The 16,865-nt window shown below is 25.8% G+C and overlaps 2 protein-coding genes across 8 annotated transcripts; both read right to left on the bottom strand.

Moving 5' to 3' along the window:
* Nucleotides 1-637: 637 nt before the first annotated feature.
* LOC132919727 (polyadenylate-binding protein-interacting protein 2B) lies at nt 638-7,329 on the bottom strand. The gene is made up of 5 exons (XM_060981528.1): nt 7,115-7,329; nt 5,709-5,914; nt 3,812-3,924; nt 3,642-3,741; nt 638-2,794 (listed from the first exon to the last, which is right to left on the bottom strand). The coding sequence occupies exons 2-5, from the start codon at nt 5,886-5,888 to the stop codon at nt 2,705-2,707; spliced, it is 483 nt and encodes a 160-aa protein (XP_060837511.1). The 5' UTR covers nt 5,889-5,914; nt 7,115-7,329; the 3' UTR covers nt 638-2,704.
* LOC132919725 (heterogeneous nuclear ribonucleoprotein A1-like) lies at nt 7,115-15,360 on the bottom strand. Of its 7 annotated transcripts, XM_060981522.1 has the most exons (13): nt 15,229-15,360; nt 14,789-14,978; nt 14,536-14,693; nt 13,570-13,690; nt 13,285-13,492; nt 13,072-13,224; nt 12,727-12,846; nt 12,560-12,655; nt 12,402-12,447; nt 11,329-12,263; nt 10,127-10,189; nt 9,993-10,056; nt 7,115-9,905 (listed from the first exon to the last, which is right to left on the bottom strand). In XM_060981522.1, the coding sequence occupies exons 2-9, from the start codon at nt 14,798-14,800 to the stop codon at nt 12,404-12,406; spliced, it is 912 nt and encodes a 303-aa protein (XP_060837505.1). In that variant the 5' UTR covers nt 14,801-14,978; nt 15,229-15,360; the 3' UTR covers nt 7,115-9,905; nt 9,993-10,056; nt 10,127-10,189; nt 11,329-12,263; nt 12,402-12,403. The 7 variants fall into 7 exon arrangements, with proteins under 7 accessions (XP_060837505.1, XP_060837504.1, XP_060837507.1 ...); XM_060981521.1 differs by lacking the exon at nt 15,229-15,360 and having other exon boundaries at nt 12,102-12,263; nt 14,789-15,222; XM_060981524.1 differs by lacking the exon at nt 15,229-15,360 and having other exon boundaries at nt 12,563-12,655; nt 14,789-15,222.
* Nucleotides 15,361-16,865: the final 1,505 nt, after the last annotated feature.

Here is a 16,865-nt window from a genome sequence, read left to right as displayed (position 1 = left end):
AATCATTAATTTTAATTATCAACAATGAGGCAAAATATTGTAAAACATGAAAAAATATTTATTTTGTTGTATTACTAACCCCCTTAAACAACATTAATCAGGTAATTTGTAAGTATTTTATTATTGTAATTAGTTTAAATTTTTTCACCTAACATAAAATACAATAGTTTCATTTCTTTCATATTTCTAGAAAAACAAAGGTCCAAATGATAATGAACAAATTCACTTTTTGAATTGTTCCAATGATCTAATATTATAAATATTGACATTTTTATTTTCAAAATCATAAATATGAATTACAGGGTTATTAAATTTTATATAAATATATTATAGAATGAAATGATAGACTGGTGTAACAGCCAATGTTTGAAAATCAAATGATTAAACTAAGTAACCATTAGAAAATTATAAACCTTTATAATATTATTTAACCATTTTTTTGATAATATTATATACCAGTTCCAAAATTAAATTTAAAATAATTATGTTGAACAGATACACAAATTTGGTTAAATTTAAAATAGCTATCATCACTATAATTTCAAATGTACGATAATAAATAAATATCCCTATAGTAAACTGCACATAATAAAATGATAAGTTCATGGGTTTAGTTTTAAAGTTAACAATAAAAATATACCTTGGCTTATCACAAAGTTTATTACATTCATAAATTGTGTATACTACATCAACCTACCTAAAAAAAAGTTGATTAACAAATAACTTAGCTCAATTTTAAAATTTTTTAGAAATTTAACATTTTTTTTTTTTTTTTAATTAACATGATTTTGAATGTCTAATACATCAGATTTACACTGTACTTAATAGTTCTAATTTAACCCACAAAATACATATTATACAAATTTGCCTACATAATGTTAGACTTGGGTGTTATGTTTATATTTTAGATTAATATTATAGTACGGAATAAACTATTTAAATTTAAGGTAACAATAATGAATAATATTAATTAATCAACTTAGCAATCAAAACACATATTATTATATTTTAATTACATTACATACCAGTATGGTAATGTTCAATTTGATATAATTCTCGTCAGAACTAAGAAGTGTATCCGTTTAAGAAATTAAATTGCTATAGGGATCAAATTATTATCTACAATTTAAACATATTAGATACTATTTTAGAAAGTACTAAAATTTTGTTATAATTATATTAAAACAGTAAAATCATATTAAATAACTCATTCAACTAATATATAATAGATTAGAAGTATCAAAATGGTGACATAAAAATCAAGATATAAATTTTAAACTTTATTGGAAATAAAATCTAAATTGAAAGTAAATGTAACACAGTAACAATCAGTCTGACGAGAGTTATCCAAAATATCATTATATTAATATTCCCAAAACCATATTATTGAAAATCATAATTACATATAAACATTAAAAATGTAACTAACACAATACATCAAATAAAATATAAATAATTCTAAGCTAATTTAAATAATAATCACTCATTATACGATTCATATTTCATTTAATTTAGCCATGAAACATTACACACAGATTTCTTAATAATAAAACGACTACAATGAGTTAAGACGTACAAAAATATTACTTATCACATCACTAATATATAATTAAAATATTATATAAAATAATATTAAGTAAACAACATATTTGTACTTAAAATATTAATTATTTATTAGGCTCGCTAAAGAATAAAAAAATCAAAACATGATATAATTGAAAATATTAATATTTTGGCATTGTTTTTAAAACAAAATAAAGTAATTTAACACAATTTCAGAGTACAAAAATGAACAGTAAATGATTTGCTTGGATTAATAGAAAATATTGGAATATTTCCCCCCTAAAAAATGTATATACCTATATGTATATATATGTATAAAATATATAAACTAAAGAAATGTTCAATCAAACCATCTGAAGTTCTTAGATTGAAATTTTTTCATGTCTGATTATAAAAAATAAATTCAAACAGAATGTCCTAGGCAATTGGAAAAAGCAAGATAAATCAAAACCATAAAAAAAAGAATTAAATAAACACCAATTATCAATAATTTTAATTTCTTTTTAATAAATCAACAATTTTTGTTAATAGTCCACCAATAAAATTAATTATTCATCTACAAAAAGTAAAATAACTATCATAAGCATAATAATTATTTAATCTTGAACCAATATTCAACCATTATTTTTAAAGTTGGTTAAAAAATAAAATAATATAATAATAAACAATCAAATTAATGTTATAATGTGAATACTAAAATAATAATTGTAAAATAAAAGATAATATAGATTGGAAAACACGACAAGTTGACTAAGTGGCAATATATTTAAATATGAATTGTGTTAGTCATTTTGTTTATTTTCATTTTATAAACATTATACTATAACTTTTCATTGTTACATTATAACCGATAATGAATCCAAGTTATACAAATAACAATAGTGATCAAAACATAAGTGCAATTTTTATCTTATGTGTAATTCAGTAATTTGAAATTATGATAAAATTGAGTGAAAAATTATGAGTATAATGAAGATTTACAAAAAAAAAAAATCATTATAGTCATTTTATTGAAAATTTAAGTTTTGTTTAATATGAAAATATATTATACTTTGTGATGATAGATTAATATTTACTTTATTTTATATATATATATATATTTATAATATATAGTTGCATGTTAAAAATATCTATTTCTCGCTTATGAAGGACTTGCTACTACTACAGGAGCATTAGTCAAAGACCTGGTTGCTAATGGTACAAATTCAGCTGCATCTGGATTTAAAGTACTCTGTAACACACATTTAAAATTCTATATTAAAGCAATGGAATGAAATCACAAAAAAAAAATAAATTGTTTTTAAAAAGTAAGAGGTCAGCATAATAATTGTTTTATTTTCTATTTCATAAACAGTAAATAAACTTTAGCCAACTGGTCATATTTTTAATTTATGCCTATATTTTAAATTAAATGAATATAAACAAGATATATATATATATATATATGTATGTATTGCCAAACCAATAAAAAAAAAAGCATATTCAATACAAAATAAGTAGTAAATATTTATATTGAGACTAGTATTTAAAATTATGTAATTTTCAATTAGTTACAACTATCTTAAAATTGTTTATTATTAATTACAGATTTATTTCAAAGAAATATTATCTTGATAATAATTATGATAGATACCATTTTAGTTCAATTACAAGAATAGCAAAATAATTATAAAAATCAGAGAATAAGAAAACTAATTAAACAGATGACCATGTCAGAATACTAAAACTTGAAAGAGACTATAGGAACCAATTAAATTAGATTAATATTACATTTATTCATGTAAGAAGTATTCAATTTTAATTAATACAATCCATAGGCTAAAATTAATATTTTTTCTTAATACCTTTTTTTGTTTACAGATAATTAAACAACCAAAGATATTTAATGTTATTAATAAAGATATCTCCATATAGGTTAAAATCTCTCATCATTTATAAAATCAATATATCATAACAATATGTATAAATAAATGTCACATGTCAGTATGTCACCGTTAAATTTTAAACATGCACAATAATTTACTGATTATCGCCAATATTTATTTTGCATGAAGTTAAAAATATACCATAAAACTTACTGTAGATTGCCTTGGCTGGTCACCATTATTGCAAGATGTATTTAAGCTCAAATGATCAAGTCTATGGGTTATCATTGAGGTAGAACTACTTGAACCATTTCTATAAATAATAATAAAGTTAAATTTGCATAATATAAGTATAAATATGTAATATAAAAAATTTAATTTACGTTTGAGCATCGCCATTTGCTGTGCCATTCTGTTTGCTATTATGTTGTTCATCATCTAACATAGCTTCAAGACATTCTTTCATCAATTCTTTTTCTTCTAATTCTTTCATAACCTAAATTATAAATATTTATTAAAATGATATCAATTCATAACTTTTTTGATATACATAAAAACTAAAAACATTTTCTAATTATGACATTTTATAATAACTATAGTACAACTATGTAACAATGATATATTATAATATCAACTATGACAATTTTATCAAAAATTAATTTTGTAGCTGAATTAGGTACTTGTTAATAGTCACCCGACCAAAAACCATATAAATCACCCAGACACACCAAGCAAACTAGCATTATGGTCATGCGATATTTTGTCGATAATTCCAGTTAATCTTACATCAGTCTCTAATTTAAAATGTTAAAAATTATTTATAATCGATACTTCTTTGTATCTAGATATGTCTCGTGTATGTCATCTATTAATGGAAAAAGAAAAATATTTTGTTGAAATTATATTTTATTATATGCTGTCTAAAGAATGGGACTTGGATAAATAATATTACACCAGAAGTCTAGTAGCGTTGTGGAGAACCAGGTAGTATAATAAAAATATGAAAATACAAATATGCAAATATATGGTTAACAGCGTCATGCAACATTTTTCTTATTTTAGTATTGAGATATCTATCCTAAAAATTACAATAATACAATATTACAGAAATACAGAAAAAGTCAATGAATCAATGTCTATACTCAGGCCACCAAGAGACCACAATTGGAAGACAACCAAAATTCATCCAATCTCTTGCATTATCAGCACCAAACCACCCGTTTTGCTGGTCGCCGCCAAAACGTAACGAAGTATAGTATAGTAGCGAGAGAAAAGTAGGTACGGAACCGTGGAGCTCTTTCATTTGGATCTGCCAAGGGAGTAGCACTCTCTCAGTGTGCCAAGTATAGCAATGTCTTATAAAGTAATCTACACAATTTTAATTTTTTAAATAATTAAAACAATTTTTGAATTTTTCAAACAAAATAAATGTGAATCCTTGCATCAACATTCTTATTAAAAAATAAAATAATTAGAAAAAAACTGTAACTTAGTGTTTAACTGAAAAATCAATTCAAAACCACCAATATAAACTTAAAACATTATATCCCAAGTTATAATAAATAGGCAAATAACAATTCAAGTTTTTCTAATAAACTATAAATGTACAATATTCAAATTAGGCACCAGTTCTGATGTTCTTTGAGAGCCTAGTGACATTGTGGAGTATCAGGCGCCTAGAGGCTCTATATTTTTTAAGATTCTCAGTAATCTAGACACAGCAAATATAATATTATAATTGAAGTGTGGAGTGACCCATCTTACAAATTTTATTAGCTTATAAGAAAATATAGTTAAAAATTAATTTTAATGAGTTTTTCCACAATTTTTTTAATTGGCATTCTAGGTACTGGTTAGGTTATGTATTCAAGTATAATTATTTAATATACCACTATTAATTATTAACATTATTTACTGTTTTGAAATGATATGTAAAAAATATTAAATAACATCAAATGTTCACCAAGTGGCAGGGTAATTAATTTTTTATATAGCAGTAGCATAGGAATAACAAATAAATACCCTTAGTTTTTTTCAAATAAGTATAACATTTGTAAAACACTTTTGTTGAACCTACCGAATATACTAACTACAAATTAATTAATTTGTTAACAAGTAATCTTAGTAAACTAATTATTTATAACTACACACTGTTCCAAAAATAAAATAATCATTTTTCAAGCATCATGAATGAATGCCACTCTACCATGCTGAACGATAAGCTGCGGGAGATGTACCGCATAAGATGAAAATTATTAGATAAATGTTGAGTATATTTACCTGTAAATCAAACTCTTCTTGATTTTCCATCCACATATATTCAGAAAAATCTCCGTCTCTGGTTGGTGGATCAATAGAATCTGAATTTGATTCTGTATCATATGGATTACTCAAATTATCATCATCATTTAATGTATTGTCATTATTTTGTTCTTTAGATTCTTCCTTGGGGACCTTCATTATTATTGTACTTATTCAATTATTTTCTAAAACAATATATACAAAGATATGTTAATAATTATATTTTAGTTAACATTCTAAAAAAAAAATCCATAAATAGTTAATACTGTTAATAGCCTTTGGTAAACATGCAAGGGATGTCAAATCCCTTGCAGTCAATTTTAAAAATGCTATAAATTAAATTGTCAAGTACAATCAATACATATCTGGTATTCTATTAATTTGAGATTTATACTTTAATCATAATTGATGGTACTACCTACTACAATGTTTAAAATAATTGATTTTGATCTGCATATTGTTTTTCAAAAAAATTACAGTAAATTGGGGAAATATTTAGTATCATAAACTCATTTCATTAGCAATCAAGTATAAGTCAGTGACAACTAATAAGGTACCCTATCTACTAAAAAATAATAATGTAAAAAGGTATTACTTAAATAACACCTAATTGTCAATAAAACTTTCCAATTTCCTTACAAGTGATTGTATTTGAAAAAAACCAGTTTGATAATGCCAAACATGTTTTACCTTTAATGATCTCAACAGTAACCAAGACGGACAATGTTTAATGCAGTGCAATATCTAGCAGAAAAAATGAGGTTTACATAAAAAAAAAAGGCTACAGATATTGGTTGGAAATATTATAAGAAATCAATTAAAAGATATGGCAATAATAAAAAATAATAATAATATGTTAAATTAATTCAAACGCAAAGTACTAAATTGGTTTTAAAGTACATACTACATAGTAGCTAGATACAATGTAGGAAAATTATATTTTAGGAAGTATTGAGGGTGGCCTCTGATAAAACATCTATTGTCGATAGTTTATAATCTACGAGAAATTGAAATTCAAGTGAAAAAAATAAACGAATTTAATAATATTCGTTGCCTTTCACAATGCCCTAGTTTTTAATTTTTATATATATATATATGTATGTGTAATTGCTCACACGTACACGCGCACACACAAATTATACGAAATACACGCTCGTATACATATAGACTAACACATACACACACACGCACGCAACATTATAGGAACACACCACGGCAGTGTACGCGTGTCGATGTTCTTGGTGGAGATGGAGAAAAAGAGAGAAAGAGAGAGGCAACGGCATGATAAAATATATAAAAAAAATATCACATTCGAGACATCGACAATATAAAAATAAAACAATCGTAATAACATTGATCATAATTTTATGTAAAATCATACTCACGAGAAGACGAAGAAAACGACAACCGCGGACTCAAACACGCCGATGAAAATGTAATCCAACGACGGCTGTTGAAAACGTTAATGGGCCGACAGGAAAAAAATACACGGCGGCAGCAAATATGGACGGTAGACTGATACTGATGACGTTCGCTTTACGTTTATTGAACGGTGAGACAGAGTACAGACTACAGAATAATCGAGCACGAGGAATATTGCTCAGTGCTCACAAAATGGAAGGTGAACGGGAAAAACGTCGTCGACGAATGAGAAGTGCCGATGCCGAGTAACTCTGCGCAGCGCCCCCAAGCGGCAATATTATTGTATCAAAAAAATGAGTACACACGTCTGACCGCCGGAGGCCGCAACGAAAAGTTTTACAAGCTGTACAAGCCGTGGCGCGCCCATCAGAGTGGTACCTCTGAATCGCTATACCAGTGTCGCCGGCTAACAAACCCAAAATTGTGTATAGTCGTCGATAATAACATGACGTGCCCAATACTCAAGCAGTGGTGGATTGGCGGCGAGCCGGCGACTCGTGAATAATAAAATGAAGAAACGTAGTCACGTTGATCGCAACAAGCTAAAACTTAAACTATATTATATACTCAATAGTCAATAGCATTATACCTTGAAATATTTAGTATGCATGATGCATAACATATTCTGTATACCTACCCTAGGTATGATCGGATAGTACATACTAGTATACTACTTAATATTTAAGTAGACAATTAACACATGGTTAAATAATATTAACATTTCGTATATTATTATGCTTACGTTTTCCATCTGCAGAACAAGTGTAAAACGTAAAACAACAGAAAATGCAGTTGTAGTAACTAATAATTAGGAAGTAGTAATGCACTAATGAATAATGATTCAGTTAAAGCTTCACTCCCGCAAACAACAGACAAGCGCTTTTTAATTAAAATTATTCATGAAAATTAATACGCAGGTCATGGAGCCTACGGATTATAATGGTTATAAATGTATAATCTACAAAATAACAAATATCCCATAACCGACTACACATCCGACATTTTCCGCTAACACCAAGTTTCGATAAAATATTAAAAAGTAACAATGTATAGCATATAAATGGTGGTTAAATGGCTAATAAACCTTACCTAATACTACTAAATTATTTCATTGAATGAGTTGATATAAAATATAGATTGTTAATCAAAAAAAGAATTGAAAAAATATTTAAAAAGGTAATAATTATTAAAATAAGAAATATAATTTCTAAAAAATTGGTAGCTATACAGAAAAAATATGTTAATTTTCATAACTGGATATTTGTTTATATAGATAAGTACTTGAAAATACACCTACCACGTACACACACCATATTAAACAGCTATAGATTCTAGTGGTTAATTTAAAACACATATCAAGATAAGATATAAAATGTTTAAATTAATGTAAATAATATACTGGTATAACATCTGTACAAATACACATTTAATCAAGAACTCTAAATTTCATTAACCTCATTTAAATTCTTACAATTATAATTGGTAAAATATAAAGATGGATGAAGTTGTATTTATAATGTTACACATAATATGTACTACCTTAACAATATCCTAAAGTAAAGTCAAGATACTAAATTATTAGAAATTCAAATCCACAAAATTGTCAAATTGGTTAATTTAAACAAGTATAATTTGAAGTAACCTATTTGTAACACTTATTAACTTATATTATGGTTAATATCAAACAATAAAAAGTAAAGATATTTACTCTGTGTAGAAAACATACCTAATATTATCATTTTATACTTTTTACTGTAGATTTTTAAGTGCAATACAAATAAATAATAATTTAATATCAATTTAGTGGCATTTTAGAGGTGCTATCCTCCACCAGAGAACTTTAATTCTCAATATCATTTCTTTACTAATTAAATATTATAACAAATACAATCTAAGTACGCTACTTTATAAAACAAAAAAAGTGTTAATCTAATCTTACATTAAAATATACTTGAATTGTGGATATTTCTTAAAAATGAAGTTTTTGAACTATTATTCAGATCCAAATATAGTTTTGTATTTAAGTGGAGAAATGAATCAAACGGCATTCAATATACATATATTTGTCAGTAGATGATATATAACAATAAATATTAAATTCTATACAATTTAAAACATTATATTAATTAAAAATTTGTTCAGTAGTTTTTCACAGAGAAAAACCCAAATATTATGTTTATAAAACACTATAAATAGTATGATATAAACTATAAATTGCATTTATTTAGTTTCAATAAAAACATTTTATATTAATTATTAATATGTATAACATTAAGTTCTCTTCGCTTAAATGAAGAATTATATACATATTTGCAAATAGACATATTTATAAAAATAAAATCTTAGTCATACTTAAAAAATATTAACACATACTCTGTTCAGCGAGAGAACACACTGCAGACCGACCAAAATTAGTAGTAGAGTAACGCGGAGGGTTGCGCAGAATCGACATGTTCTCTCGCTGGACAGAATAGTGTAAAATTTATAAAATTAAGTTTCCCACAGGAATTTGGGTAAAAAATAATTTTATTACATAACCATTTATTTTTTATGTTAACTTCTAAAATAGATTAACAAAATAACAAATGTATTTTTAATTAAATAACTGTCAGTTATAACATCTTAACATTTTTCATTGATTAACTTAATATTGTAAGCACTTACTTCAAAACAAAATGATTTGATATATACCCAGGTATAATGTACATTTTGAACTATTTTCTATGAAGTAAATGTTATGTACCTCTTTTAAACCTGGAAAACACCAATTGTAATAAAAAATATTACAATTTACTATGTCATAAAATTAATAAACAAATGCATTTCAATATTTGAACTAACCAAAATACAGTTACATTGCAAATTACATTGTCATCTTTTTGATTATGTCAGTTTAATTTCAAAACTGTGAAAAGACAATAAATAACTATTAAAATACAAGACATTTTATACTTATAAAATATTTCAAAAATTACCTCTGTAAATGCATGTATCAATAAACTCTTGATTAGTCGAAAACTGATTACTTGAGTATTTGCCTAGACATTATATAAATGGTATCAAGAATAAAATAACATGAAATAATAATAATAACATAATCATCATTGAATGAATATTGAAAAATATTCAATCAAAGATTGAATTTTTGTATTTATAAATATACAGCCACTAATATTATGGGGCCCAGACGTCTAAAAGATTGATATACAAAATAATCAGATTTATTTTTTACTATATTAAGAGGATGCCAGCGTAGTATTTGTTATCTCTCTCTAACCCACGCGGAACATAGCAAATTTTACATTCACAAAAATTAATATAACCATATTAATTTCTCAAATTAGAGTGAAATGACCTATTACAGAATTTAAAGTCAAGATCATTATCTAGGGCATCTCATAAGTGTTTCATTATATTTTTATTTTAAAGCGAGTTATGAGTATTTAAAAAATTGTAAATTGTTTATACATCTTAAAAAACTCATAACTAGCTTTAAAATAAAATTATAATGAAACGCTTATGAGATGCCCTAGATAATGATCTTAACTTTAAATTCTGTAATAGGTCATTTCACTCTAATTTGAGAAATTAATATGGTTATATTCATTTATGTGAACATAAAATTTGCTATGTTCCGCGTGGGTTAGAAAGAGATAACAAATACTACGCTGGCATCCTCTTAATATTCTTTATTTTACAAAATGTTAACTAATATGGTATAGTAAATAGTAATCTTGCATGCATTTTAAAATATAATTATAATCATATAAATTTAAGAAACAAGAAATTGATATTGATTGATTATACTTATTTAATATTTGAATCATTATTAGATACTAATAACAAAAACAAATACTAAGTATAAATTTAATTTTCTTGTAAAACTGTCATATAACTGCCATATTTTACATATAATTAATACTAAAATATTAAAAAAAAATTGTAGATTAATTAATTAATCTAGCCCAACATAACTATAATGACAGTATATTTGTTTAAATATCAAAATTAATCAAAAAACGACATTTAATAAGCAAAACATTTGACAAATAATATAATTAAAATTTAACTTTAAACATATTTTTATTTTATCATTGATCAATTTCAAATATTATACAATTTCATTTTTATTATTTATTATTTATATTTAATAATAAATTATAAATTGCAAACCTACCTAAGAAACTTACTATCTTGGAACCGGGGGACCTAAGTCCTACGCTGTTGATAGGAGTCTCAATATGTTGGTCTGCATTAAATGCCTAATTTAATATCTTGTACCCACAATCTATAACTAATCATCTATTGATAGTGAAACCTCTATAAAACATAACGATGGTGGCCAAAAATGTGTATTGTTGAAAGGAATTCACTATTCTGAGTAGTAAGATCACATAGGTATAACAGGTTTAAATAAAAATCTGTTAAAATATTCAATAATTGGGAGACGTTGATAAATAGAGATTTCACTTTAATATGATTAAAATAAAACACATGAGGAAATAATGACGTTAATAATAATATTTTACAGAATTTTAGAACATAACAATGTACACTACTTACGATCTGTTCCAATATAGTAGAAATTATGCCTACCATACTTAAGCATTAATAAAAATGTTCCTTCTAATAAAAAAATGTTTTGTGAATTATCATTAAATTTATTGAGTCAACAACAATTGTATTCTGGTCCCTGTATAAAGACTGGGTATTTTTTATTTTATTAATATAATAATATAGTTACACAAAAATTATTCACCATTAAATAAAACGTATTACATTTCAATTAACCAGTGTTTTAAATTTTAAAAATGATATTGGAAAAACAATAATTAATTAAATAAAAAAATATATATATGTATATATAGAGCAGGTATATAAAATGTTTTAAACTTATTTCACCTAAATTTTAAATCATAATGAATATGATAAACAAAATATTGTACTAACATAATTTAATAGCGATAATAAATGGCATTAAGTGTCAACATGTGAAGAGCAGATAGTTTTTGTCGGAAAAAAAACATCATTCGAATAGTTCAATACCCAAAAGTTGAAGGAGAAAAATTTGATGGTTATTGATTCCTACCAGCCTTCGCTTCAGCAACCTGCCTAACAAGATACAAAAAAAAATCATTATGTATAAAAAACAAAAAAAATCCTCAGTATTATTTTTACTTAAGCTAAGAATAATTTTTAAGCATTAAAAGTTCTAGTTTAAAATATTAATGTTAAATATGCAATACTCACTTTTAATACCTTCCTCTCGAATTTTGATGGAAATTACCACTACCTCCTAAAATCAATTGTTATGTTATTAAAATAAAATTATGCTAATATTCATAATTAAATGTATATTTTATTATTGAAAAAAAATGTAATTTAATTATTTTAACAAAAAATATTACCACGACCTGTATGATATGGTACTGCTCTATTGTTACCGAAATTTCCTCGCATTGGTCCTCCACCATATCCACTTTGACTACCTCCCCAATTACCTCCTTTAAAACAAATATATTTAAATTAAAATTAAATTTATATTTATTTATCTAGTAATAGCTGATGTAAATACCTCCATTACCCCAACCACCTTGAGAAGCTTGACTACCCCAAACATTATTCCAGCCTTGAGGACCGCCTTGAGCCCAACCACCACCACTGCTTCCACCGCCATATCCCCCAAAATGGTTACCTAGAAATAAAATTACTTATCATAAGTATAATTTTAATTTTGTATTTATCAACATTTAAATTGTAAGCTCCACAATAAGATAAAATAAGCACTCAAAATTAACAAATATATATTATATTGAGTATTTAGATTATACATCATAGTTTCTTATAAGAAACTTTATAAAATTTATAATTTAGATGTGTTTATATATATTATATTGTATACAAAATACAATACACTTGCCTCCCCAATTATTATTTGGTCCTCCCCAATTTTGTCCTCTTCCACTACTAGCACCACGACCACCTCTACGGCCTCTAGAAGCTGATGCTACATCTTTACTAACAGCTTTTTTAACTTCTAATTTAGATCCGGAAACTTCATGACTTTTGATTACTAAAAGAAATATGTAATAAGTAAATCTTGTTCATGAAAAATAAATAAAATAATACATACAAACAGCTTTATCAACTGAATCTGAATCATCAAATTCAATGAATCCAAATCCTTTACGTTGACCAGTCTCTTTGTCTGTAATAATTTGAATATTAAGTATATTTCCATACTGTCCAAAATACTCTTTTAAATCTTCTTCAGATTGTTCTTTAATTCCAGAAACAAACATTTTTTTTACAGTCCATGCTATGTCAGGTTTATCTATGTCCTATAATCATATCATAATGAAAAAAAACATAAAAAATGTAACAACAGAATTTTTATTATATTAGATTAAATATTCACATCACGAGGTACAGCACGTTTTGTTTCTACTTCACGACCATCAATTTTATGTGGTCTATTGGCCATAGCATCATCTACCATTGAAGATTTTGAATATGTAATAAAACCAAAACCTCGAGACCTAAATTATAGAGACAAGACTTAAAATATGTAAAGAATATATTTTTTCTTATACTCTTAAAATCATAATTTATAATTAGTTTTTTAAATTCATACATTTGTGCACAAAGATGAATTAATAAATACAATTTAATTTTCCATATTTAAAGGATTTAGTATTTTTTTATTAAAAGAGTATTTTCTAAATTTAATGTTAACTCATTTTTAAAAGCGTTGATATATCTAATTTTTGTATCAAAAACAAAATTTTTTTGAAAACTATATTAATATTTTCTAACTTATAGTATAATCAATAGGTCATATTCTTTTAAATTAATAATAATAATATCCAACCCATATCTGTAAGTATAATAAAAATAATCATACAATACATACTACTATAAAAAAATATAGTTAAAATAAACAAAACTACCATTCATATATTCATCAAGAATAGATTTTTTGATTCGATTTTTTTTAAATATTATGTTAAGAAAAATAACTGCAAATAATTAAATAATTGTGGAATATTTAATAATAATAATTAACATTAACTATAAAATGATTCAAATTAAACATATAATCTAACTAATTTTTACACTTTCATCAAAGTGGGTATTAAAAATTAGTTAAAATATTTCATAAATATACCAGTTCCTTTCAATTTCTAACCAAGCTAACCTATAAAATAATTCTAAAAAGTATTTTTGTTTATTATTTTTATATTATGCTAAGTTTTTTAGTATGGTTTTGTAAAAACATTTTCAACTACTTATATTTAGTACCTAATATATTTGAATAAATAAATTGATATTTTATCAAAACAGAAAGTTAATTAGTTAAATAGTTAAAAATATTATGTATAACCTTTTTGTGACAGGATCTTTCATAACAACTACATCCACAATATCACCCCACTTTTCAAAAAATTCTTTTAATGAATCATTTGTAGTAGTGTAGTTAAGTCCACCAATAAATAATTTCCTGAACTGTTCCGGTTCTTCTACATCAACAGTATTTTCTCCCTATTTAAAATGATATTATAATTGTTTAAACACAAGTGAGCAATAAAAAAACATTATATTTATATATATTTATATAAATCAAGTAAAACTCTTACCGATACACTCATTGTATGTTTTATGCAGATAAATGTACTCAATGATAAATTATATATTTTGTGAGTCTCTCGAAAAGCCGTTGGAATGAAACCACGATAAACAGATTTGACGGATCCGTTGAAGGTATATAGTACTAAATGCTTATGATTTTGAGTAACTAGCTAACCGTGGTGGGTACTAGGTGCCTAACTGTGAAAGTGCAAACAAATAAACAAATTACCGACTATAAAATACAAACAGAGTTCTGCTCCTGCACCATCGGCATTCGGCAACAAATTACAATTCAGTATTCACAGGCCACAGCGACAGCACGAGAACCTAACATTTAAGATGGGCCCGCAACTAGCGCCGCGATTCGAAATTGATAGTTGATATTGCAATATATAGTATTAAAATATCTATGATGTATAGGTATTATACTGTATAAAATACTAATTACCGAAGTCTGTAATACAGGTTGCCCGACAGCGACGGGCGTTGGAAGTTTGTATTTGGAAATCTGGTCTCTGATTAGTCGGTTTCGTTTTGATAAGAGGAACCGCTAAATTCAGTTAGCCAGTGTAGTAAACAAACCATGGAAATGCATATGAAAAAAAAAACATCAGGCTGGCAGACTGTAGCAAGTAAAGTTAGCGTCAAGCCGACAATGCGGCGTATGTATCTTATGGTAACACTGAACACGAAAAACACAAACTCGAGGTTGCCAACATGGAAGATAAAAATCCCACTAATCTGTCCCAAACAGACAGTGCACCAACCTTATAACATAGAACAGCGCTTCTCAACCCATATGTTACGCGGAAAACTCACAGGTGGTAATACGCGAAGAAAATCCCTTTTATAAAAAAAAGTTTATTAACAGTAAAAATTGGAATGAATCATTATTAACATTAAATATTATTTGGTTTTATTTGGTGGTGTGGAGGTCGTTTATAATCGTAATTATAAATAATAATAATAATTGTGCATTTGTACATATTTAATTTAATTTAATTTCTTTTTGTGCATTACATACTTATTTGCCATCATTTTGTAATTCCTAATAAAATAAAATTCTATACATATAACATAAACGTATACATTAATAATAAGCAAAAGCCAAAAAGAATGGTCAGGTGGTATCTAGGAACTTAACAGTTTTCAAACTGTGTAGAGTAGTATATAATTAGTATAACTATATAACTATAGCTACTATTATATTATTGTTATTGCTTAAAAGTTTTAACTTTATTCATATTCTCACTCCCAGTCTCAGAGGTTAGTCGTAAGACCAGTAGTGCCGATTTATACTTCATGTTATGGGGAAAAAATGCTGGTGTTAGACCCACCTATACTAAAAAAATGTTTAGTTAGTTACGTTCGAATGGTACTATATTTATTTCTAACTATAAACATACAAGATACTCCATAACAAACTATTTTTGATTATCACCCACCCACCCATAAAAATATTTCTGGGGAATTTACCCAAGTTCATACCCGTGTTCGGCGCTATTGTTAGTACATATCAAATTTGAATATTGATAAAACTGTATATTTTAACGAAAAATAACGATTATATAGGTATAATTATCTATTTTGTTTTAAATTATTACAAAAATATTATTTAAAGACACCAATTCGTGTATTATTATTTAACACTAACAGTGAAGTATTCAAAATATTATGTAGATTAGTTATAAGCTGTTTATACCATAAACTTATTAACACCTGCAGTGGCGGCTCGTCAGGGGTCTTTGACTCACCATAAAAAAAGTAGTAAAGCAATAAAAAAGTTTGAAGAAAATTGTAGTACCTATAATTTAATATTTTTGTCTATTTGGAAAATAATTATGATGGTTTTCGATATTAATATTGATTATTGATAATATTATAATATTTTTACATTAATAATGAGAAGACGGGTGTCATTCTATAATAATACGGGCGAAAAATATCGATAACAACAACTAATTACTAATTTATGCGATGCCAATGGCAGAAACTTTGAATGAGTCTAGTCTCAATGTCCTGAACAACATCTATACAATCTACCCCGCCCTCCGCCTTGTCATGCATATAAAATTTGTATAAGTA

The sequence above is a fragment of the Rhopalosiphum padi genome, chromosome 2 (assembly GCF_020882245.1).
Source record: "Rhopalosiphum padi isolate XX-2018 chromosome 2, ASM2088224v1, whole genome shotgun sequence".
Lineage (NCBI taxonomy): Eukaryota > Metazoa > Arthropoda > Insecta > Hemiptera > Aphididae > Rhopalosiphum > Rhopalosiphum padi.
Note: the sequence above shows the minus strand (reverse complement) of the source record. Positions and strands in the feature narration are given on the sequence as shown.

Bases quoted from the DNA above. Each gene is read 5' to 3' on its own strand.
- LOC132919727 (XM_060981528.1), bottom strand. From the start codon at position 5,888: ATGAAGGTCCCCAAGGAAGAATCTAAAGAACAAAATAATGACAATACA. The intron at 3,925-5,708 runs GTAAATATACTC...TTTATAATTTAG, and splicing joins AAGAAGAGTTTGATTTACAG to GTTATGAAAGAATTAGAAGA. The intron at 3,742-3,811 runs GTAAATTAAATT...TATTATTTATAG, and splicing joins GCAAATGGCGATGCTCAAAC to AAATGGTTCAAGTAGTTCTA.
- LOC132919725 (XM_060981522.1), bottom strand. The intron at 12,656-12,726 runs GTATTTACATCA...TTTGTTTTAAAG, and splicing joins AGGTGGTTGGGGTAATGGAG to GAGGTAATTGGGGAGGTAGT. The intron at 12,448-12,559 runs GTAATATTTTTT...AATTGATTTTAG, and splicing joins ACCATATCATACAGGTCGTG to GAGGTAGTGGTAATTTCCAT.